At 44.2% G+C, this 22,035-nt stretch overlaps 13 protein-coding genes across 13 annotated transcripts; 4 read left to right on the forward strand and 9 right to left on the reverse strand. All coding sequences in view use genetic code 12, as the record gives it.

The window, feature by feature from the left end:
* Positions 1-9: 9 nt before the first annotated feature.
* On the forward strand, positions 10-636 carry PGUG_01701 (uncharacterized protein; the record flags this gene model as incomplete). Its single annotated transcript, XM_001485980.1, has 1 exon — positions 10-636. One exon carries the CDS (start codon positions 10-12, stop codon positions 634-636), a length of 627 nt encoding a protein of 208 aa, XP_001486030.2.
* Positions 637-806: 170 nt separating this feature from the next.
* On the reverse strand, positions 807-1,259 carry PGUG_01702 (uncharacterized protein; the record flags this gene model as incomplete). The annotated part of the gene is made up of 1 exon (XM_001485981.1): positions 807-1,259. One exon carries the CDS (start codon positions 1,257-1,259, stop codon positions 807-809), a length of 453 nt encoding a protein of 150 aa, XP_001486031.2.
* Positions 1,260-1,408: 149 nt separating this feature from the next.
* PGUG_01703 (uncharacterized protein) lies at positions 1,409-2,425 on the reverse strand (the record flags this gene model as incomplete). The annotated part of the gene is made up of 1 exon (XM_001485982.1): positions 1,409-2,425. The coding sequence occupies one exon, from the start codon at positions 2,423-2,425 to the stop codon at positions 1,409-1,411; it is 1,017 nt and encodes a 338-aa protein (XP_001486032.2).
* A 370-nt stretch (positions 2,426-2,795) lies between these two features.
* Positions 2,796-4,598, forward strand: PGUG_01704 (MFS transporter; the record flags this gene model as incomplete). The annotated part of the gene is made up of 1 exon (XM_001485983.1): positions 2,796-4,598. One exon carries the CDS (start codon positions 2,796-2,798, stop codon positions 4,596-4,598), a length of 1,803 nt encoding a protein of 600 aa, XP_001486033.2.
* On the reverse strand, positions 4,595-6,586 carry AFG1 (Afg1p; the record flags this gene model as incomplete). The annotated part of the gene is made up of 1 exon (XM_001485984.1): positions 4,595-6,586. The coding sequence occupies one exon, from the start codon at positions 6,584-6,586 to the stop codon at positions 4,595-4,597; it is 1,992 nt and encodes a 663-aa protein (XP_001486034.2).
* A 79-nt stretch (positions 6,587-6,665) lies between these two features.
* On the reverse strand, positions 6,666-8,636 carry PGUG_01706 (phosphatidylinositol-3-phosphatase; the record flags this gene model as incomplete). Its single annotated transcript, XM_001485985.1, has 1 exon — positions 6,666-8,636. The coding sequence occupies one exon, from the start codon at positions 8,634-8,636 to the stop codon at positions 6,666-6,668; it is 1,971 nt and encodes a 656-aa protein (XP_001486035.2).
* Positions 8,637-8,862: 226 nt separating this feature from the next.
* Positions 8,863-10,335, reverse strand: JIP5 (Jip5p; the record flags this gene model as incomplete). Its single annotated transcript, XM_001485986.1, has 1 exon — positions 8,863-10,335. The coding sequence occupies one exon, from the start codon at positions 10,333-10,335 to the stop codon at positions 8,863-8,865; it is 1,473 nt and encodes a 490-aa protein (XP_001486036.2).
* Positions 10,336-10,465: 130 nt separating this feature from the next.
* Positions 10,466-13,999, reverse strand: PGUG_01708 (oxysterol-binding protein related protein; the record flags this gene model as incomplete). Its single annotated transcript, XM_001485987.1, has 1 exon — positions 10,466-13,999. The coding sequence occupies one exon, from the start codon at positions 13,997-13,999 to the stop codon at positions 10,466-10,468; it is 3,534 nt and encodes a 1,177-aa protein (XP_001486037.2).
* Positions 14,000-14,434: 435 nt separating this feature from the next.
* On the forward strand, positions 14,435-14,860 carry PGUG_01709 (U2 snRNP complex subunit; the record flags this gene model as incomplete). Its single annotated transcript, XM_001485988.1, has 1 exon — positions 14,435-14,860. One exon carries the CDS (start codon positions 14,435-14,437, stop codon positions 14,858-14,860), a length of 426 nt encoding a protein of 141 aa, XP_001486038.2.
* A 52-nt stretch (positions 14,861-14,912) lies between these two features.
* Positions 14,913-16,508, reverse strand: HEM14 (oxygen-dependent protoporphyrinogen oxidase; the record flags this gene model as incomplete). The annotated part of the gene is made up of 1 exon (XM_001485989.1): positions 14,913-16,508. The coding sequence occupies one exon, from the start codon at positions 16,506-16,508 to the stop codon at positions 14,913-14,915; it is 1,596 nt and encodes a 531-aa protein (XP_001486039.2).
* An 83-nt stretch (positions 16,509-16,591) lies between these two features.
* ECM21 (Ecm21p) lies at positions 16,592-19,813 on the reverse strand (the record flags this gene model as incomplete). Its single annotated transcript, XM_001485990.1, has 1 exon — positions 16,592-19,813. The coding sequence occupies one exon, from the start codon at positions 19,811-19,813 to the stop codon at positions 16,592-16,594; it is 3,222 nt and encodes a 1,073-aa protein (XP_001486040.2).
* A 952-nt stretch (positions 19,814-20,765) lies between these two features.
* PGUG_01712 (uncharacterized protein) lies at positions 20,766-21,737 on the reverse strand (the record flags this gene model as incomplete). The annotated part of the gene is made up of 1 exon (XM_001485992.1): positions 20,766-21,737. One exon carries the CDS (start codon positions 21,735-21,737, stop codon positions 20,766-20,768), a length of 972 nt encoding a protein of 323 aa, XP_001486042.2.
* Positions 21,456-22,007, forward strand: PGUG_01713 (uncharacterized protein; the record flags this gene model as incomplete). Its single annotated transcript, XM_001485991.1, has 1 exon — positions 21,456-22,007. One exon carries the CDS (start codon positions 21,456-21,458, stop codon positions 22,005-22,007), a length of 552 nt encoding a protein of 183 aa, XP_001486041.2.
* Positions 22,008-22,035: the final 28 nt, after the last annotated feature.

The raw sequence follows: 22,035 nt of genomic DNA on the forward strand, positions 1-22,035 counted from the left end.
TTCAAGAAAATGGATTCTCATCTTGTGACCCTACATTACGACTCGAAAAAATGGGAGTCTGCTCAACTGCGCAGCGAGTCCAGTACGCCGTCGCTGCCTAATGGGGCATTCTACGACCAAAACAATACAGCAAATAACGAATCAGATTTTTCCAGAAAAAGCTCACCACCTTTTCGGATGCAAAACGATGGAAATGGCTACAAAATGGCTGAAAACGAGCATAGTGTCCATAATAAGCCACACGACAACCTCTATAGTGGTATGGGGACTTTTCTGACAACCAACACCATATATCTGCCGCAGAAAGTACAGCCCTCGATGACCCATTTGATGGACAAACTGACCCACTTTACTCCACCCATTCTGTACCAGGCTCTTTCTCGCCCAAACCAGACCGTACAATCTGCCTTAACAGCTATGCAAAACTACAACATAGCCAATGAAAATGCAGAACAAGAATGGTTACGAGCTACGACTACCGTGGCAGAAAGATTGCACCATCTTAGGGAAACATACCGCACGATCCAATCTGTTAAACGAAAAAAGTCGCAGGGCCGCTCGGCACTACTCAATTCGACCCCGGCACCCCTGGAAGACGAAGCTAGCCAGGGACCTGACGATAGCAGCCTGCTGTAGGAGTGCACCCAAACACCATTTCCCTCTCTGTCCTGCACTTCACTACCACAAACCAACTTTAACTTCCGACGCACGCACTATCTCTACAAATTAGCCCCAGAATGAAAGCAGTGGTATCCAGTGGCAAAGCGTACTTTTGTACAGTGCTTTCCACCTTTGCAGTGGTTATATTATCTGTTCTTGGTTTGTTGTTTAAAACCGGTCATGAGTCCATGATGGGCTCCATCAACGATCCTGAAGACGGCGGGGCCGTGGCAGGAACCATTTTTAAGGCAGTTTTGGTGTATTTGGCATTCTTTATCTTCTGTGGATGCCAGGTACTTTTGATAAGGAGACAGAATCGAATCCAGTTGTAGTATAGGGTACATACCGAAGACATTAGAGAGAAAAGTGTAGAGAGAGAGAAGAGCGAAGAGAGAGAATTGAGGAAATTGAGAGGGAAATAAGAATGAAAAAAATAAGAGAGGATTGGGAGAAATAAGTGAGATAAAGAATGAAAGTATTGAAAATGGGTCAAAAGAGAAAATGAAGAGAGTGAGTTTACGATGAATCGGAGAATGAGTGATTACTCGTCCCACCAACACGATTCCTTTCTGCCGCTTTCTCTTTCCTTGAGTATCCATGTCTCCATAAGCTTCACAATTCAATGCTTCCTTTTAATATACTTGCATTCACTTAATTGACATTTTTACCAATTCCTCACCTACATTTATGTTCACTTTCCACTCTCATTTATATTCACTTTTCTGAACTATCCTTCAAGCCCACTTCCTCACAACTTGGCCACCGCCTCCTTTCCTCCAGCCCAGCTCACTCCTCCAGTCCAATCACACAAGTCAAAAACCACCTGTCTAACATCGTTCAATTCTTCCTTGGTGGCCCCTACATTCATGGCTCCCTTCAAGTGACCCTTGAGTTGAGGATTGACGTCTTGTGGGATCAAACTGGCAACAACACACATGGAAGTTTCCTTAGCATTCAAAACGTCAGTGTAACTGAGAAGTGGTCCATATACATTGTGGTATGCATGGTACCAAAGATCAGGGTATGCATTGATCATCTGGCGTCTCACTCTTGTGCTGATCTTCGAGTAGATAGCTTCCCAAAACCGGGATCCTCTCACCAAATCACTGTGAATCTGTTTTGAGTTGACAGAAACTGGAGATATTGGTCCATCTACGGTATCTTTGCAACCAGTACCATCGTTGTCGTCGCTTTCAAATTTGGTTCCAATTACATCCTCCTCCACCAACAGAGAAGACGCAACGTGCCCTGGGTTAACGTGGAGCCTACGCATCGGCTGGCCAGCAGGCCTCATCAGAGTGGGAGTTACCGTCTTCAAGATGGTCAACGCATTGATAGATTTCGGTAAACCAGCAAGCGCGCTGGTCTTCAAAATCACCTCCCGCAACTTCAGACTGATGTTCATTTGGGTGGCATGGATATCATCGCCTTTAGAAAATTTGTAGGCTAATGGAAGCTTGTCATAATACAGATATGGAATAAGTACATCCGGCAAATTGACCCCAACCGCCGTCAAATCTTCATACTTGGCACTGGAGCTGATAGAGTCCTGGGCAAGCGCTAACATGTATTTGTCGGTCAACAAGCTGGAATCAGCCAGGTATTCCAACAATTGTTGACGCAACGCAAAATGGTAAATTTTAGGTATTTCCCCCGGTTGGTTAATTACCGTCAAACATGCACAAGCTACGAGATACCAAGTCGTGTGCAAGCTGGGGTACTTGTAAGCCAATTTCACGAGTCGCTCAGCTGTTAATATTGACATTGATCAAACAAAAGAAAGAAGTTAAGCGCTTGTGTGGGGCAGCTGGGGAAGTTTACCTGCAGGACCGCTTGTAGATCCGCGGTTATGGTAGTGCGTAGAGCGTGCGATCGCTCCTGTGTAGTTGAGACATTTAAGCGCCGACGCCGATCGGCGCGATCGGCTACGATGATCGGCTGTGATAACTGCGATAATTCTCTGCGATCGGCTGCGATTAATGCTGCTTTGAGCCGCACGGCTTAGACTGGGGAATTACGATGATACTAGACGCTAATCAAATTGAAGCCAATTCAGTCCATTCTGTCCATTGGTCCATTTCGGTGGTAATAGTTGTATAATGAACCACGTTGTTGTATGAGTTCCTCTGAGTTCTATGTATGTTTGTTTTTCGAGTCGTATGGTATATGCCTCAAATCTCATTTCGCAGTCTGTAAATACCTCAATTTGCAGCCGACCTTGCTTCAACTTTAAATATAAAAGAAGCACCGTCTATATGTTTAAACCAACAAGAATGATAGACACTTTATCATCAACATCTTCGGGATCTCACACCTCGGAAATAAAAGAAGAAAATGAAATTCAGCGGTACATCACCACGAACAATAATGTTGGTCACCTCGTGCGTGAATTACTGAGAGATGCTGGTTCCTTGGGTCCCTTGGAACAGCCATATGACCTCAAAACCTACGAGTCTCACCCGCTTCCAGACTCTAGTTTTAATGAAAATGATCCATGGAAGATCCCCATCGATGCAGAGACTTCACTTCGATTGGTGGAATTTGTTGAAAACGACAAAGAAAACCCAAAGAATATGGGAACTGCAAGAAAATGGGTTATTACAGGTATCCTTGGCTCCATCTGTTTCGTGGTAGCTCTCGGTTCAGCCATTGTCACAGGTGACTTGGAACGACCACGAGATTATTTCGGAGTGTCGGAAGAGGTAATCATCTTGGCATCAGTTACAATGTTTGTTTTAGGTTTTGGTTTTGGTCCTTGTCTCTTTGCACCGCTTTCGGAAGAGGTAGGAAGAAAACCAGTTTACCTTGTAACTCTTTTTCTTGGCATAATTTTCATTATTCCCTGTGGCCTCGCGAAGAATATTGCAACCTTACTTGTATGCCGTTTAATTGATGGTCTTGCATTTTCTGCTCCCATGACGTTGATTGGGGGATCTTTGGCGGATATCTGGAAAGATTCAGAAAGAGGAATGGCCATGGCAATTTTTTCTGCTGCTCCATTTCTTGGTCCAGTCACCGGTCCCATTTTCGGTGGACTCATAGGCGACTACGCTTCAACTTGGAGATGGATATACTGGTGCTTTTTGATCATTGCAGCTTTTTTTTATGTTCTCCTTGCCTTGTTTGTTCCAGAAACCCATACAAATACTTTGCTCAAAAAGAGAGCAAAAATATTAAGAAAGAAGACCGGCGACAACAAATATAAAGCACTTTGTGAGCTCAAAGTTAGAAGCATCCAAACCGTGGCCAAGGACTCGTTATTGCGTCCTTTTGCTCTTTTAAGTGAACTCATCGTGTTCCTTATGACATTGTACATGGCAGTCGTCTATGGTCTTCTTTATATGTTCTTCTTTGCATATCCTGTCATCTACATGGAAGGTAAAGGCTGGTCCGCATCGAAGACAGGAATCATGTTCATTCCTATTGGAGTTGGAGTGCTTATTGCAACCGCCGCAGCTCCTTTTTTCAACAAGGATTATAATAGAAGAGCCCAACCTTATCGTGATAGAGGAGAGTTGGCACCACCAGAATTGAGACTTATTCCAATGATGGTTTCATGCTGGTTTGTTCCTATCGGATTGTTCTGCTTCGCATGGACTTCTTATGAAAGAATATCATGGGCTGGACCTTGTTTCAGTGGTCTTGCTGCTGGTTTCGGGTTCTGTGCTTTATACAACCCAGCTAACAATTATATCGTTGATTCTTACCAGCATTATGCAGCAAGTGCATTGGCTGCGAAAACTTTGGTTAGGTCAATTTGGGGAGCTTGCGTTCCTCTTTTCACCATCCAAATGTACCACAGATTAGGTTATCAATGGGCAAGCAGTTTGATGGCATTCATCAGTCTTGGTTGTTGTATCATTCCATTCTTGTTTTATATCTTTGGTGCAAAAATCCGGAAATTTTCCAGATACGCATTTCACCAAGAAACTCACTAAGATTTACGCCCCACCCACCGCTTTGCAATTTCGTCTCTTATATTTCTGGCTGACTTTCCCCAGCCCCAGAAATGCTGAACTGAGGTGAATACTGGTGCAATTCTGGAATTGAATTGTCTAAATGGAATACCATAGCCGTTTGAGACTTGTCGAGGAAGATCATCTGCTATGATTTCTTTCGGTGTTCTCTTCTCCAATTCCTTTTCGAGCGCATCCTTGGAGAACGAGCTCACTGGAGAAAAGTTGACCTTACCTGTTTTCTGCTCCCATGGCCGCATAGAATTGTCGATAGGAACCCAAGTAGCATACCTCCAGTTATCAGAATTGACCATTTCGTGAATACGCAGTACAGCTCTTTTATAGGCGAATTTCTCGTCTTCTCCAGTAAACGCTTTGGCATCTTTGAAATCGTATTTATGATGTTCTTCCTCCTTGTACTCCTCGGTATGTTCCTGGTCATAAGTCAGTACATTAGGGCGATATGGATTGGATAGGTCAATAGCCGTTCGAGCAAACATCTCTTCTTCCTGGACCTTCAACCTGTCTGCTTCAGATTCACCCGATGCATCGGGAAAAAAAAGCGATTCAAGGCCGACTTCACAGCGAAGAAAAAGTTGGCATTTTGCTTCGTAAAGTGCATCAAGAAGAGTAATAAATCGTCTAGCTTCGTTTTTCATTTTCGTGGTCATCACTGGGACATCGTCTAGCACCACAGTCAGGAACTTGGATGCGATGGTAATATAGTCTGACGAGGAGAACAAACCTTGGCATATATGACTATAGTCAAGCACGCAAACGGAACCAAATGTCATGGGAATGTCTATTTTTCTGTTGTAGACTTTGAAAGATACTCTCTCGGGATTCAATTGTTCAAGACCAACGTCGTCTGCCATGCGAGGATCTGACGGTGGGATTTTCAAGGCATATTTCTTGATGAGACGGTTCCAAATTTTGTCGCTTTCGGGATAACTCTTTAATACTAAGTGCAGCTCACCTTGAGATGCAGATGCAAAATCGTGTCTATAATCTTTGGCTGAGTTCATGTCTACCGAATGACAGCGTGAATGCAAAATCAGGACAAACGTTCTGAAACTGTCTTTATGAAACTGGGTTGAATATAAGTCGTCTGGGAGTTTGTTTGAGGTTGCCACAAGCACACCGCCGAGCTTGAAGTAGTATGTGAAAAGAATTTTGACAATATTTGCGGAAGCAATATCGGGAAGCATGAATTCATCGAGCATTAAGACGGTACTTTTTTGTATCATTTTTTGTGCAATTTCAAAAAGAATAAACTCATTTTCCATAGTTTGAGCACCTTCTATGCCGTTTTCAGACCGCAAAAATCTCTCCTGTTGGATTCTGTGGATCTCACTGTAGATCCAGAGAATAAAATTATTATAATGCCAACGCATTTTCGATTCATGGGGAAGCGACGTGGCAAAAATATCCATCAACATCGACTTTCCACATCCAACTTCTCCATTCACCAAAAGTCCGTGCGGTGAATCAAAGTTTTGAAGCTCTTCTTCGTCAGTGAGGAACCGAACAACTTGTTGAGTTATTGCTTTTGTGTCTCCTCTAGTGAGCAATTTATGTACTATGTGGTTTATTCCACGCTTCCTTTCGGCCTCCCTTTCTCTAGCTAAACGTACCTCAAGTTTCCGAAGAACTAGACTTATTTTAATCTGTAAATCTTGCGCTGGAACATAGTTGACGACCCTATGGTATAGTTTTTGAAATTCTTTCATGACCCGGACTTGATTTTCGTCCTTGGAAAGTATACCCAGTCTTATATAGCTCTGATAAAGTAGATATGGGTCTGTAATAGCGAGAGTTTGACTCGAATCGACATCGTCGCAAGCTTGAAAAATAGTCTTTTGGTGAGGTAGACGGCCCTCCACACCTTGGGGTCCAGAGCTAAGGTATCTAAAGCATTTCTGTCTCGCCAAATGGTGCCAAAGACATTGCCTAACCTGGAAATGGCGCATAGCAACAACGTAGGGTATCTCTTTTTTTATCAGATTTATCTAATCTAAAGGTGCGCACTATATGCACACTTCCATGCTACTACTTTTGAAGCTTCATTTGCTTGAACTTTCTGTCCAAAGAATTCGACAAGCCGTTCATTTCCTCGTCAGATCTGCCGTACAATTCGTACCACCATTTCACATCGGAATAATTGAAGAAAAGTACATCTGTAGTCTCTGCGTCATACTGTCGATTGACGAACTCGTTGGGCCGAGACCTGAAATAGTCCCATGCCGAAACCGTCAATTCTTTGGTCTTCATATACTCTTGCTCTGTATTTGCCAAAAACGTTCCATACTGGCACGAATAATGATGGTAAAAGAGTCTTTTAAGAAACCTGCTATTGAACTCAAATGCTGTGGGACACTGGCGATATATCTGATAAACACAGTCAAGAAACTGATGGAACACTGGAGATCGTTCTGAGCTTCCCGAATAGGTATTCACCATTGGGTCAGGAGATTGGTTGAGGTCGGCTGTGGAGCTGGAAGGGGAGGATGCAGCTGCTGCTGCAGCTGCAGCCGCTGCAGAAGTTTTTATATGATGTGCAGCTTTTTGGAAAAACGATGCAACACGAGCCTGAGTCCCGGGACCTGATTCTCCTGGTCCATTGCCATTGTATGTCTTTTCATCGTTTGCCGGAATTATGGCACCGATGCATCGTCCATGGTCAGCTCTGGTTTTGAATTTGTAGCCAAAGCTAACCCATTCCTTCTCGATCAAAATCATGAATCCTTTGAGCGTTCTGAAGTATGGGTCAAGACATAGCTGCAGAAGAGCCGATACTTGAGACGTGCGATCCCATCCATCTGAGCAATGTATGATCACATTGGTATTATTCAAGTGGATCGACTTTGTGATTCTATCAACAGATTGCAAGATTATGGCAATGCGGTTAAGCCACAGGGTTTTCGTAAGTTGCTGCTGGAGGTGAGCTGCCCGTGTCAAGTCGGACGTAGACGTAGGGGTGGAACGCTTGTCCAAATCACGTAAAACGTTGGTTAGTTTCGTCAAAGAATCCCTTATGACATGGATGTTATCTATGTTCCCAAAGATTTTATCAAGCGGCCGGAGCGATGTTTTCGAGTCGGTTTCCGTCTTGGCCAAACTCTCTCTATACTTGTCAATGTTCTCTGTGCCTGCGCCAAGCGCATGCTGTGCCATGGCGTTGCTTATGGGCCGTAGATCTACAATCAAATTGCGCTGGGGCTGATCTTGAAGCTCATCATCCGAAGCAAGGGTACTGGTGCGTTCTCGTTCCTGGGTCTTGAATATTTCTGAGATTAACTTTTCGTCCTGTAACGATCTGTTTTGAATATTAATACCAACTAATGGTTGGGCACACCGCGCGATCACATTATGATTGGAATTGCCCCTGTGTCGATACACAACGGCAGGTATACGCTGTTTTGAACGAAACTTTCCCGCGTGGTTCACTACGTTATCAGAAATCGATGCCGGAACTATCAAGACTGTGGGATATGAGGGACAGAACTTGTAGTCGTCATTGATCTCCGTGGTCCTCCAGTGGTCACTTTTAAGTCCTTGCCGTGCATATTCTGAGTTCTCGTCATAGAGTGACCATCCGTTTTCATCGAGCTTTTCTTCCAACGCGTTTCTTGTATAGTCGAATGCATAAAATTTTGATGCTTCCTGAGCCATATTTTCGCTTAACTTGGCAAAAGTGTCACTGCAAATCTCGTCGTTGACAAAATCAAACCAGTAGTAGGTGAAGTCTTTACACAGTAGATGAATATGTGAAGAAACGTAATGATCTTGTCCACCAGGTAGTTCCTTGCCTTCGCTGGCATTGTTGGCCATCCACGATGATCCTCGGGACTTATGTATGCTTTCTATCATCGGATAACAAATCCATATTTCTCGTGGAGTATTTGGCTGATCTTCACTTTGAAACTGAAACACCATATGGTGGTCTAAAACCACTAATTTTCCTTCAATACGGTAGCCACGTCGTGAAAGGGCCACGTTTTCAACCGTGAAAGCATTCATGATGTCTGGGCTCTGTTGCCCCACAATTGGATAGTAAAGCTTATCAAAGGAAATTGCGCGAGGACTGCGAGATGCCGGACTGAGAACGGGTGCAAAAAGATGAGAGACAGTGATAATACAAAATAGTACAAGACATGATAGAAATACAAGAAAAACTACAAGATACTAAAGTATAACAAAGATAAGATAGAAATTACATGATAGAAAATTATGGTTATTCTATTTCCTACAACCCATCGAATCGGCGTATTCCATGTGAATGGGCAAGTTTTGAAGTTTGCTTGAGTTTTTGTTTCTTGACGTTTTCACCAGCCGATTTTGGTTGAGACGCTTGTCTTTTATTTGCTTGTTTTCCACTTTCAGCCTCTATGTTCTTGTGGTCTGTTTCTGTGGATTCTTCTTCTTTTTCTTTTTCATCGTCACTGCTCTCAACTTCATCTTCGTCGTTGCTATCACTTTCTTCACTATTGCTTCCATTGCCGTCGTCACCTTCACTTTCTTCTCCGCTACTTTCATCGCTTTCTTCATCACTTTCCTCACTTTCTTCGCTTTCTTCTCCTTCACTTTCTTCTTCTTCCTCATCGTCGCCCTCTGCCAGCCAAAGCTTCATCGAGTCCATGCCTGCGGTCAAGAGTCTGTACTCGTAATCAATATCCAAGAACCCAACTTCATCGGCGGTTCCATGTAAACGAGTCTCTACAACTTTTCCCTTTTTATAGTTCACTCGGTGTACTAAACCATCACTGTCTCCACACCAAACTGAGGCCGCCATATCATCATCTCCAGCGTCCATAGCACTGATCATTACATCAATTGAGGCCTCCTTGTTAACCTTGATTCTGGAAAGCTGGTCCATAAGCTTGTTTTTGGAATTTTTCCATATGGTGACGATGCCTCCACCGTGCGATACCAAGACGGTATCATTGCGATCGTCATCTGGGACGAAAGACATTGATAAAAGCTCGTCCTCTTGGTCATCGGATTGAGTAACTATTCCCTTTCTTATGTCAATATGAGAAAGCGTGGTGGACCCTACAGTCAAATAATGGTATGGGGAAACCGAGGGCATTGCGAGAATATGGTTGACAGCATCTTCATGAACATTTTCCACTTTGAACTTATTGCTCAAATCATTGCTGTCATACACCAATACATGACCGTTTTCTGTACCTGATAACAAAAAAGGATGGGTAGTAGAATGGCATAATTTCGTTACTGCGTCCTTCAGTGATAAGTCCTTACTTATATCAGTTTTCGTCAAAACTTTACCAGTTTCTGTGTTTGCTTTCTTTACAACGTGATCTTTTCCCACCGTAAACAAATGCTTGCCCACTGAACTTTCAATAGGATCAAAAAGTACCAGACGACACGAACCTTTATGACGCTTCGTTTTCCAGCAAGTTACAATTTCGTCAGTATTGGTTATATCTTCCACCTGTGTCCACCAGGCGGCATTTGTAGTCTTCACTGACGTCTTGGACTTCTTCTTTTGCTCGTCTTTGATGGCCTGCATTCGTTCTTCTAGTCTTTCGGCATCGTACCGATTGCAAAAAACATGTCCAGTTGCAAGACCAGAAACAAAGATAGGCTCAGTTGGATGAGCTGCTATTGAAAACAAGGGGTCGTTGTACTTGACCTCCAAAATTGGGTTTCCTGTGGGCTCTACAGAGCGTCCATCCTTCTTGGCTTTTTTTGCCATTTTGTTAATTAGAAATCGCGATGCGATGCCATAAAGTGGAAATGCGATGAGATGAAAGCTGGGGTAGAAATTTCAAATTAGAATTTTATTGACAAGTTCAAATTAGAATTTTATTACAATACGAATCTATCTAGAAGATATCCATCACATCACCAAGCTTCTTATCCTTTCTCTTTGACCAGTACTCATCAGTAAACTGCCAATAACTGTCTCCCGTGATTGGGTGCTTGGTCTTGACAAACCATTGAGGACGGTATGGTTTCTTGCTCTCCTCGCGCTGCTTTCTTGCTTCTCTTTGTTTCTGCTCCACTCTTCTTTTCTCGTCGGCTGCCTCATCGTAACGTCCCTCCTCCATGGCTCTCTGATCTGGTCTTAAACGAGTGTCCGTACGTGGTAAGAACTCTCCCAATCTTTCGTCCAATCCATTGAGCGTTACGGCAAACAGAGTCAAATTGAATGGAAGCTTTGGTCTTGGAGCCGCCTGCCATACTAAGAATCTGCTTCCACTGAATGGATCATCAGACACTTTAGTTGTGGAATCCAACGTGGTATCTTGATGGCCCGAAACCTTTTTGGCATACACCTTTGAATTCCAGTGGCCTCCAATAGCCCATTGAACATTACCCTTACTGTCAAGCAGCTGTCCACTAAGTTGATAAGCCGACGACGCTTTCCAACCACGCTGCTTCATGTCGATAATCACACTAGTTCCTGTGGTGTGATTTGTCACTTCCATCCTACCGTAATTATCAACAGTAGGGTTTCCGGTAATAATCCCCACAACAGATGTGTTCACCTTTTTCCAGCTGTATAACTCTTCATCGACTTTCTCTCCATTCTTGTTCACAACCCCGTTGATTGGGCGCACCACACAGAACATTTTACCAAGGTGCTTAAAGTCGAACGAGCGACCTCTAAACAGTGAGTCAACGGCATTTTCTCCGTAGTAAGTCCAGTTGATAGACTCGGCGTTGCACGCACTAATTGGAGGATGGTGGCTCACCTGTTCCACCATCAATCTATAACTTTGATCGGGACGGCAGTATTCGTATGTTTCTCCCAAAAGTGGGTTGAAAGGCTTTGCAATTCTGTTGATACTGGAAGCATATTCGGAAGCACCGAACACAGCTACATAAACACCTCGCAACGTAGGATCATCGTAGCTGGCGGCGGTGTCCAAAAGAGTGGCATATTCAATATCTTCAGCAAGTCTTTGAACCAAAGAGGTGGGCTCGTTGAAAGATACAGGCAACGACATCTTCGTCATATCCTTACCAATCATCGACTTCAACACACCCCAAAGAGAGACTTTGGGACGGTTATCGTCATCCATGCCCAACTTGTTCCTGAACCCGTTTTCGTAACCCAAGAATGACCCGTCTTTCTCAAGAATTTGCTTCCATTCATCGTGTTTAGGATTACTGCTCTTGGATTTGGCTTGCTCCTCTTGAGGCTGGTCAGCACTGGTTGAGTCGTCAACAACAGTTTTCTCTGATTGTGTATGCTGCAATTGTTCGCCAGCTGCCACATTCTCACCAGAGGACTCACCCACTCCTGAGGCAGGTTCGTGTTCTTCCTCCTGGTCAAACTCGTCGGCATCAAAGAACTCGTCATCAGAGTCATCGCGCAAAAGACCCTCGATTTCATCCGAGTCATCGCCGTCTAGCTTCTTCTGCAATATGTCCTCCTGGCCCTGATCTTCATTAGGATCCTCAGGCAAAGTTCCGGAACCCAATTTGGCTCCAACAGCACCAGCACCAATTGCAGCTCCTGCGCCAGCAGCCCCTGCTCCAGCAGCCACGCGGGGACTAGCATGGCCAGACCGTCCTGAAAAGTACTTTCTCAACTTTTTCTTCTTGCCTTCAAATTCAGAGAGTTTCTTCTCTCTCTCGGCGATTTCCAGCTCCAATTGTTGGATCAGTCTTTCCCAAAGTTTGTTGACCTGAAGTTGGCGATCCAATTGCTTCAGAAGTTTGGCATCTTTGAGTTGCAGCCTGGCGTAGTATTTCTCGGTCAATTCTTGAATGGTCTTTATAGATCTCAATCCCACACCATAAACTTCCTCCTTCGCGCCTACCTCTACGGATTGCAGTGGATCTATCAGGCTGAAAAGGTCAATCAAGCTGGTGATTTCAATATCCAAAGCACGTTTGATGGTGGAAAGTTCGTCTCCAGCAGCTCCAAACAGCTCTTCCGAACCACGATTATAAGTCGAGCCATCACTGTCGTCATCGTCATCAAACTCATCATGGTCAAAGTTCTCGACGTCCGTCTCAACATAGCTTTGTTGGTCTTCGGGATCCACAACCAAAGGCTTCTTCTCTTTGATTCTGGACAAGTTGGGCAGAGTTGGAGTCTTGCCAACTTCCTTTCCAAATGCACTGGACGTCGAAGCCACATCTTTGCTTTCCTCGCTGGTAGCTGAGGCAAGTGAGACCTGACTAGAATTACGTTTGTGCTTTCTGCTGTTTCCCCTCCCAGGAATGTGCAATCTGCGGTGCTTCTTTTCTGGATCATCGACACTGGAACGAGCTGAAGTACTGTCATCTTCTATAGGAGGCACTCCACGTCTCTTCATATTGTCCTTGGCAATTGTTATAGCGTTCTGAAGTGTCCACACCCAGCGATTAGTTTCAATAGGATGGTTTGCCTTGAGGTGCCATCTAATTCCATTGCGGCCATATATTTCAAACTTGAGTTTTTCCGACGAATCCAAATGTAAAGTTGCAAATCCAAGGTTGAGCGATCCACGACAAGCATTGTTTGTATCGTCTTGGTTGGCATAGTAGGATAAGATTCCATTGCTGTCCAAAAGGAAGTAACGCAACTTGTAGCCAGAAGCAAAGTTGGTCCATTTGCGCAAATACCCTCTATAGGTTACAGCAGTGCCAGCCTTGATTGCGTTGCTCGTATTGACAACAGGATCCATTATGGTTTGGTCCTTGGATGCCGACTTCAAGAGCTTACGCAATGGTTCGTTCTTACTGGGCACCAAATCAATGGGAAGTTTCCCACGCTTGTCTCTCTTGAAAGGATCTCCTCCATGTTTCAAGATCCAATCGCACATTTGAATATCCTCCTTTTTGATATACTCATGGAGCACCGTGTCACCAGTTTCGGGATCTGCGCCATTAATATCAAGAAGTTGAGAAGCACGAGGGTTGCTAACCAAGAGAACTTCCAAGTTATCAAAGTCCCTGTTGGTAAAGAACTTGCGCAAATCGGTAGCCAGCTTCTCGACAAACTTTGCCCGTTCAAACTGCATCAATTGAGCAAGATTGAGATCTTTGCAAAGTTCCACAGCAACCTTCTTTTTGAGGTTGGTGATGGTATCGTTGATATCGGGAAGAGAAAGAAGAAAACGAACAACATCGGCTCTGCCAGCAGAAGCAGCAAGATGAAGAGGAGTGTTTCCATCGACATCCTGGGAATTAATGTCCAATTTTTTGCTTTGAGCAAGGTGCTGGACAAGTGCTAGTGGGGCGATTTGCACAGCATAATGGAGCACAGTTTCTCGAAGTTGGATTAACTCTGTGGTTTGAGTTGTTGGTTTCACAGCAGACAACTCCTCAATGATAGCGTCGGTTCTGGAAGTGTCTCCAGAACGCAAAGCTTCTAGAAGTTTTAACCGTGTCAAAGAAGCACTAATTTGCGGGGCACTCATGGCTCAAAGAACAGGCTAAGAGACTTTTTCGGTATGTATAAATGGTTGCAAATCAAACGCAGTATTCGGTGGTTCACAATTAGCAAATAAATAAGTCCGTTACAACAATTCTGTATGTTATCACAAATAGGGACCTCGTCGATTATGCCGGTTGGTGTCGTTGCTCATGACGTTCCTGTATGCTACCCCGAGTTTTCCTGTATGCCGTCCAGGGCAGGACGTCGCCGAAGGTTGCTTCGTGGCGGAGTGTGCACGTGAAAGTGACACAATTTCAATTGAGGCTTGAAAATAAGCCTGGATAACATTTGGGGTGAATAACAGGTTTGCACAAGCAAGATGACAATTCAACAGGTATTCTGACCGAAAGTCGTTATGTGTTGGTGTCTGGGTGTCCATCGCATTGACCTCGAGATTCGATTTGGTTTTGGCAACTGAATGGGTGCACTAAAGCGCAAGCTGGAGTCGATTGGGCCGTCCAAACGAGCCAAGGTGGCAATTAGGCCATCACAGACGTTATATGTGAACAATTTGAACGATCAGGTGCTGCGCAGGTTGCTCAAACACAACTTGTATTTACTATTTTCAACCTATGGAGATGTTATCGACATTATAATACGGCCCAAAATGCGGGGCCAGGCCCATATAATTCTAGAATCTGTTACCAGTGCACTGTCAGCAAAGGCTGGTCTCGACAAAAGGCGATTTTTCAGCAAGGAAATGAGTGTAAATTATGCAAAGACAAAGTCTCGGATTGTAGCTCGAGCTGAAGATGACACGGGAGGTGATATTGGTATAGCTGAACAAAAGAAGGTCACGGATGCGGACGAAATCAACGAGGATGTTCCCGGTTACGAATCGTAAACCACATGTATATTAGTGTATAATAATGAATAATGAGATCAAATACATACTCTTAGCTAAGATCAATAGCACTGTCTAAGGCATTGCTCACACAGTCAGGTACACCTATGCCCTTGCCAAAACACATTCCCCCGAGCGATAAAGTACCTTTATACTCCAGAGCGAGCAATAATTCTGTTTTCTCTTTGATAGCCTTATACCCCACATTATACTGAGGAATGCAGTCTTTATGCAAATTGTACGAGATAAGAATATCATCACCTTCTAGAGTAACCTTGGTGTCTTTTTCATTTGCCTCGTCTCTTAAAATTACTTTTTTTTGCAGGATATCCACCCCGAGATATTGTTGTAGGCACTTTTTCACGGCTCTTAAATTGACAGAGTTGGAGGGAATTTCGTCGCTGAAAAAATGTCCTCCCATCATCAATGTTATCTTGCTGTAACCATCAAACTTCTCTGGTTGTCCCTCAAAGCTGTGGGAATTCTTTTCGATATCTGAATCAAATATTATGCCAAGAAGTCTCTCTTGATTATGAACTGACTTTGGGACCAAGAACCCAAATCCCTCCTGATCTCTGGGTACAAGTCTTTCTCGGGAGTAAATGTTTGCCATAAAGATACTAACATACTCAATTTTGGAAAATTTTTCGGTAAGAGCCAGTTTCTGAGCTAGTGATGCCAAAGCCTTGACGTTGATCGTTGATCGTATATGATCATATTTGTTAGTTCCATTACTCGTCTTTATGGTACACTGCTTAAAGTCCACGTTATCAATTGTCGTATCGTATAAAATGTCCACGTTGGCTTGTGACTGTAAGTACGACGATAACGCAAGTGGTAGCTCTTGTAGTCCATTCCTAAGTTTGACAATTGGATATCCTTTGAGTTTAGCTTCCAAGCCACGAAGGTCAGCCTGGGGCGAGATACGCTGCTCATACACCTTCAAACTGGTTTCTAGGTCCTTTTGGTGCTTTTTTGCAGTAAGTGCTTTGTACATGTTCTTGAGTGCACCTTTCACGATTGAGCCGTGATCTTTTTCAAGTGCCACAAGTCCGGGAACCACACTGTTCACGCTAAGTTTGGATACGTCCCCGGCGTATATTCCGTGTAGAACAGCACTCATTATGTTATCAGTCAATGCGGTGGATTTAAACCGACGTTTAATGAAGCTTTCTATACTCTCGTCTTTTCCTGTCGATGAAACCTTTTGAAAGATCTCTTTAATTGCTCCAGTGGGGATCCCAGACACAACACCGCTCGACAAAAACTTCAAAAAGGATTTGACCGAGCCCGGAACTTGCACAAGTTGGTGATCTTGTCCCACGATATATTTTCTGTTTGCAATCGAAGTCGATTTCATGACTTGAAGTTCATTTTCTATGTTTAGTTGCTTGAGTATGTCTATTATGAGCAATGTTCCATCACTCACGCCTCTTAGTGTCCTCGGTCCCTTCTCCAATATGATATTTTGTTGGTTGTTCGTGAGCTTCTTGGTTCTGATCCATCCTCCAGGCTGGTTCGATTTCTCGAAAACGGTGATTTTTACGTCTGGACGAAGCTTCTTAAGAAAATACGCATACGAAAGACCAGATATACCGGCCCCAATGACCCCTACCCGTCCATTTTGTGGTAGTTTGGTTGGTGCCATTAACAAGTAACAATCATTCGATATTTCAAATCGCACGGTGCGGCTACAATTTTGCAATTGGGGAGTAGATATTAAACTGGCAGCTATATGGCATGGTGCATCTCGTGTTTGACTGGATGGGTCATGATCGACGCTTCGCTTGGTTCTCGTCTCATACGAGGCTCGTGGCTTCGGAAGCTCGAATTAGTAGCCACATTCGAAAGATTGTAGCCATCAACACTCACGTTTCGAAGTAGAGGTATTCTCTGTTCGAATGGCTGAGTTACAACACTCACTAGATCATCAGAAGAAGCGTTGACCTCCGAAACTAGACCATCAGAAGAAGCATTGATCTCCGACACTGAATCGTTATGTTCCGGTTCATCAACTCCATCCAGTTCATTCAGTTTCGATAACGTTAATGGATCTTCCATGAGAACAGCATCCACTGTAGACACCCCGGTGCTATCTGAGTGAGGATACGAGTCTGACTTCCTGTTTCCTATTTCAAGACTGGACTCTAATGACGATTTAGACTGGCTGGATGGAGTACCTTCACTAGAATCCGCCGTGGTCAACGATGAAGATGTCGCTACTGTTTCGTTGTCCCGTCCAAGTTCGCTTTCTTGTTGGTGATCATAGTCAGCGGGCCTGTGTGATGGTGTTGCAAACGAACTTGAAAGTGAGGATCTGATAGTCGATTGCCTCATTGCAAGATTCGAAGAATCATGCTGAACAACATCGTCAATGCTAAGTTGACCAAAAACACTATCAACACTTGTAGAGGACACATTTTCGTAAGCAGGAGCAGGTCCAAGTGGAGCATGTGCAAGTGGAGATATAGATGGTATGGAACTCAACGGTTCTTCGATAGATGCCGATCTCATGAGGGGTGAAGTGGGGGCTGAAACCGCTTCTTCAAACGACGGAAGAGTGTCTGGTGCCAGTGGATCGTATTTGGATATCGTTACGCCATTTCCCTGGTAATCTGGTTCGTTAAAAGATACTTCAGGTTGTTCATGACTTCCTGAAGCATCGTAGGTAGGAAGTTGTATGGCATCCTCGTTACACTGCGAGCTCATCAACACTAAAGGAGTATCGACCACCACTTCATAATGATGCATTTTGCTCTCCACAGTATCATCTGGCTTTGAGATTCGGAAACAAATCTGGAGACGATGGTGTACTTGAATATGACGGAAATTCGAATCTGGGTAAAGAGCTCTAGGAACAGAAGTGTATCCATGCTTCAAATTCTGCTTACTACTCTGTGAGTTCAGAAACGTCGAATAATCAGGAGTAATAAAGTCGGGATCCTCATCACTCAAGTAGCCGTGGTCTGCGTGTGAATGGGAAATGTTGGTCTCAAGTGTGCCGATAGTGGGTGAAGCTGGCGAGTAGATGATGCCATGATCATTGGATTGGATGTTTAAAGAAGCTCTTCTGGACGTATTGGGTGTATGTGATGGACGAGTTTGGTGATTTTTATACTCAACAGGTCTTTCAACAATATTGTTCTTATCAGCTTTCGTGGTGAGAAAGGGAAGAGCTATATTGATATCAAGTGGAGACGCTATCATGGTGGACCTCGTGGTATCATCACCGATACTCGTGTTCAGTCTCATACCATGCACTCGAAAGTTTTCGATGTTGTCGCTATAATTTTCAACTCTAGAATCTGACAGTTCCGGCTCATAGCAGGAGAATAACAAGTTATTGTCGGGACACTTGATGAGTTCCTCTTTATAAGGCACCAACGAAGTTGTGTTGGCTTTGGACTTTGTCTTCAATTCGCAAACAGATACAATCCGTTCTCGGGTTTTGTTGTCGGTTCCCTGATGGAGCTGGAATGGATCTTCACCATCATAGTCATACTCACGAGCCATGGACTGCGATACGTAGGTAATCCGCTCGTGGATATTAAATTTTATACGTTTAACAACCACATCTTTCACCAAAGGAATAAGCTTAATATTGATAGGATGTTCGGAGCCAAGTGGCACATACTTGCGTGGGAATGTAATAGTATAGTGAAGAGAATCGTTCCATACTCTATCCACGAAAATGGGTTTGTTAGACACGGAATTTGCCAATGAAGGAGGTGTACGAACCATAGGAATATTGTAAGCTGCCTGCAACTTTACCTTTCTGTTTAGTTTATCACTTGTTTTGGAAAACAGCACACTAAGAGTGTGTTCAAGGCTGCCATTTATAGTTGTAATGGAAGGGGGAATATGTTCGGGAAGCAAGATGGGCAATAAAAAGACATAAAGTCCCTCTGGATATATGGTGTCGTTATTGTGAGCAGAAGAAGCATCGTCAGTTTGCAGCTCAGACGTATCAGTATTACTGATGCTGGCCAACTTGTACTGGCGAGTTCTCTCCGCTAGCAGCTCTGGAGACGTATCGCCGCATCGAGTATCGTTGGAATTGAATCTGTTTGCAAAAAAATCTGCCTCTCCAAGACTAGTATTCCATTCCAACATTCCAATTTTAAACTTTTCCTTGCTATGACCTTTAGTGCCGATTTCCCCAGTGGGCCATAGTATGCTAGTACAAGATTGAAATACAAACTTGAGGTCCCGTACATTTGTAGGCTTGTTGAGGTCGATGATGACCGCAAAGGTGTGGGGAATGGGTATATCGGAGTCAATTTTTGTGCAGAGAAAGTTAGGGGACTTAAACTGCAGAAGATGTGGAGGAACGTTGGATGAGTACACGGGAGGAGCTGCCTCGGAAGTTTCTCGCTCCAGAAGTGTCAGTTCTTCAGACAGTGTTTGGTCACCAGTTACCGACCCGCTGCGGCCCTCGGGAATTCCACCGTTGTCTACGTCCTCGTATGTGAAGCTCGCGGACGTCGCTGGTGGGAGATATATACAGTTGCTGGAGTTGGCAACATAAATGTTGGCCGTGGAAGATTTACTTCCCGATGATGAGCTCTTGTAGAGGTCAATAGGAATCGGGTCCTGAAGACCCATTTCGTGGAGAAGCAAGTGCAACTTTTTCAGGGCCACAATCGACGTTTCCTGCTTAATGAGCTCCTTTGCTCTTTTCTTGGTCACTGGTCGGGAAGCCGATCGGGATCGGGATCGAGTCTGAGACATGATGGAAAGAGAATTAGCACGGAGTCGACGTGTCGCCTGGATATCTTGGGCATCGTCCAATGTTACGTGCGATAGACTGGGAGACCGTTTGATGGTATTTGTCTCCGAAATGACTATCATGGGATTCGATAGCGAGTTGCGTCTTTCGGAGAACGATAGACGATCCACGAGTGAGGAGTCTGACGCCCTTCTACTCTTCCGCTTGAGTATATCCAACCGCATGGAGAATGTGGGAGTGAGATCACCAGTTTTTGACCACTAATTTTTGTGAAACTTGAAGGTGAAGTTTAAATCGGCACCGCAGTTTCAACCAATTTGGGGTTGCTAACCGAAACAACTTGTATGTAAATATTGTGCACAAATCACGGTTCTATACTGGTGCTGACTTTAGTATAGTGTCAGTAGATGAAAATAGACTTCACAAAGCTAAGGATAAAAAAAATTATATCCTGAGTTGTAACAGTTTCGAACCAAGTTCGGATCTTATTGCCGGCCGCACGTAGGATGCAGTCATGATAAGCAAAGAGGTGCGCATGAGTGGGGCTGGTGCAGCGGGTGTCTTCGCGATTACGGTGATGGGCAGACAAAGAACAATAAGAGACTTAAACAATAAGCTTCTAAAGGGTTGCGTTCTATAGCTTTTGTGTCTATTTTAGCTCACATTTCGTCTTTTTCCGCACTTTTTTTCATTTTCTTGACGGAACCTTTCTTCTTTGATTTCCCCTTTAGTCCATTTCCGTCCTTCGTACAAGCGCGCTGCGGCGAAAAAATATACGATCGGAGTGGCTGCGACTAGTTTCGTGGGGAAGTCACGCTAGCCAAGAATACCAAGAAAAGTTTGCAACAGGGTCATGTTTGGTGCCAAGCCTGTAGGCTCGTATTAAGGGTGATCTTCTTTTTCTGGATTATTGGAAGAAAGTATAAAGGTAGTGGGGCGGTTTCGGGGTGCGCATCACCGGGCCGAGACGAGAGACGAAGACGGCCCGAGAGTATGGCTGAAAATTATGAAGGGATAATATTGTGGGAGAGGAAGGAGGAGAAGAGTAAGAGTAGAGTAGTAAGAGTAGCAGGTTTAGTAGAGTAGAGTGGATCAGTAATGTAGGAATAGAGAAGGATTGTTAAGTTTAGCAAGTTTGGTGGATTAGTAGCGTAGGATCGTAGGATTTTCGTTCATTCATAATTCATGATTAATGGCCTTTCGTGGCTTGGCGACCTCGGTTGCTTCCATACCAAGCGGCTGCCATAGTTGTCTTCTTTTGTTGGGCACCATTCCAGCTTCACCACATATTTCTTGCAACAATGCAAAATTGGACCCATGGCCCAAAATATCAAAACATGGAGCTCCACTATGTAGTTCCATGTTAAGCACCATTTCGGCCGTAGCTTCGAGCTTGTAGATCACCATGCGGTTTTCCAAATTGGTGGTTACCACAAACATCTGGAGAGTATCAGAGCCCACCAGAGTTGCAACCTTGCGACGCCTATCAAATGCCAGGTCATCAAAAACATATTTGCAGCTGGAAACGGGTCCGATCTTCAACCCATCGTACACGCGAAGTATCGCCAAGTTTTGATCGAGCAAAAACACTTTGGACATACTGTCATGACACACAACGTATAGCCCATGCACCGCAAGGTCTCGAATTGGAAAATGCGACAAGTTTACCCTGTGACCCACCTCGCTAGCCCCGTCTTTGAACAACAAGACGGTGCCGTTTTGAGTACCACAAATAACAGTTTTTTCAACTGAAACCGTCGATATAATCCAATCATCTACTCCTTCAACACTCCATGTAGGCACGGCGTAGCTCCAATCTGATCCAGTGGACGTATCGCCGCCTCCATTCCACCAGTTAGTACCTCCATGACCAATAATGTTGCAACAAATATCACTGCGTCTCACGCCATGATCTTGGTGGCCGCGATTGAGATCCACACAATACTTTTTCACCGGGTTCCCTTTGCCGGCGCAGACCACCTGCACCACTCCTGGTTCTGCATCACGCACTTCTACCGCAGACACCGGTTTTTGTACCAAAAAAATCCGGTTGCTTGTATCAGAATCGTCGTTCAACAAGTCACGAAAGATCAACTTTCCTTCTGTCGAACAGCTGTAAAGAAACCGACCGTGGGCCACCCCAAGCATCACAATCGAGTCCAGCGTGGAAACACACGCATTTTTCCATTCTTTGAACAACTTGAAACTGATTTTTGTTACCGGATTTGCCTGATTGCGACGACCGCTTTCAAAAAGTTGCACAAATCCATTCTTTCTAGCAAGTGCCAAATAGCTACGTTTGCGAAACTCGAACCGGAGTATCTTCTGGACAGCACTATGAGGCCCCTCGACACAAAATTCACTGTTGAATTTGGCCCGAATGGTGCCGGAGCGAATAATTTGAACCACTTTTGTTAATTGTGGGGTTCCAAATTTCGTAAAAAGT

This window comes from Meyerozyma guilliermondii, genomic scaffold (assembly GCF_000149425.1).
Source record: "Meyerozyma guilliermondii ATCC 6260 scaffold_2 genomic scaffold, whole genome shotgun sequence".
NCBI lineage: Eukaryota > Fungi > Ascomycota > Pichiomycetes > Serinales > Debaryomycetaceae > Meyerozyma > Meyerozyma guilliermondii.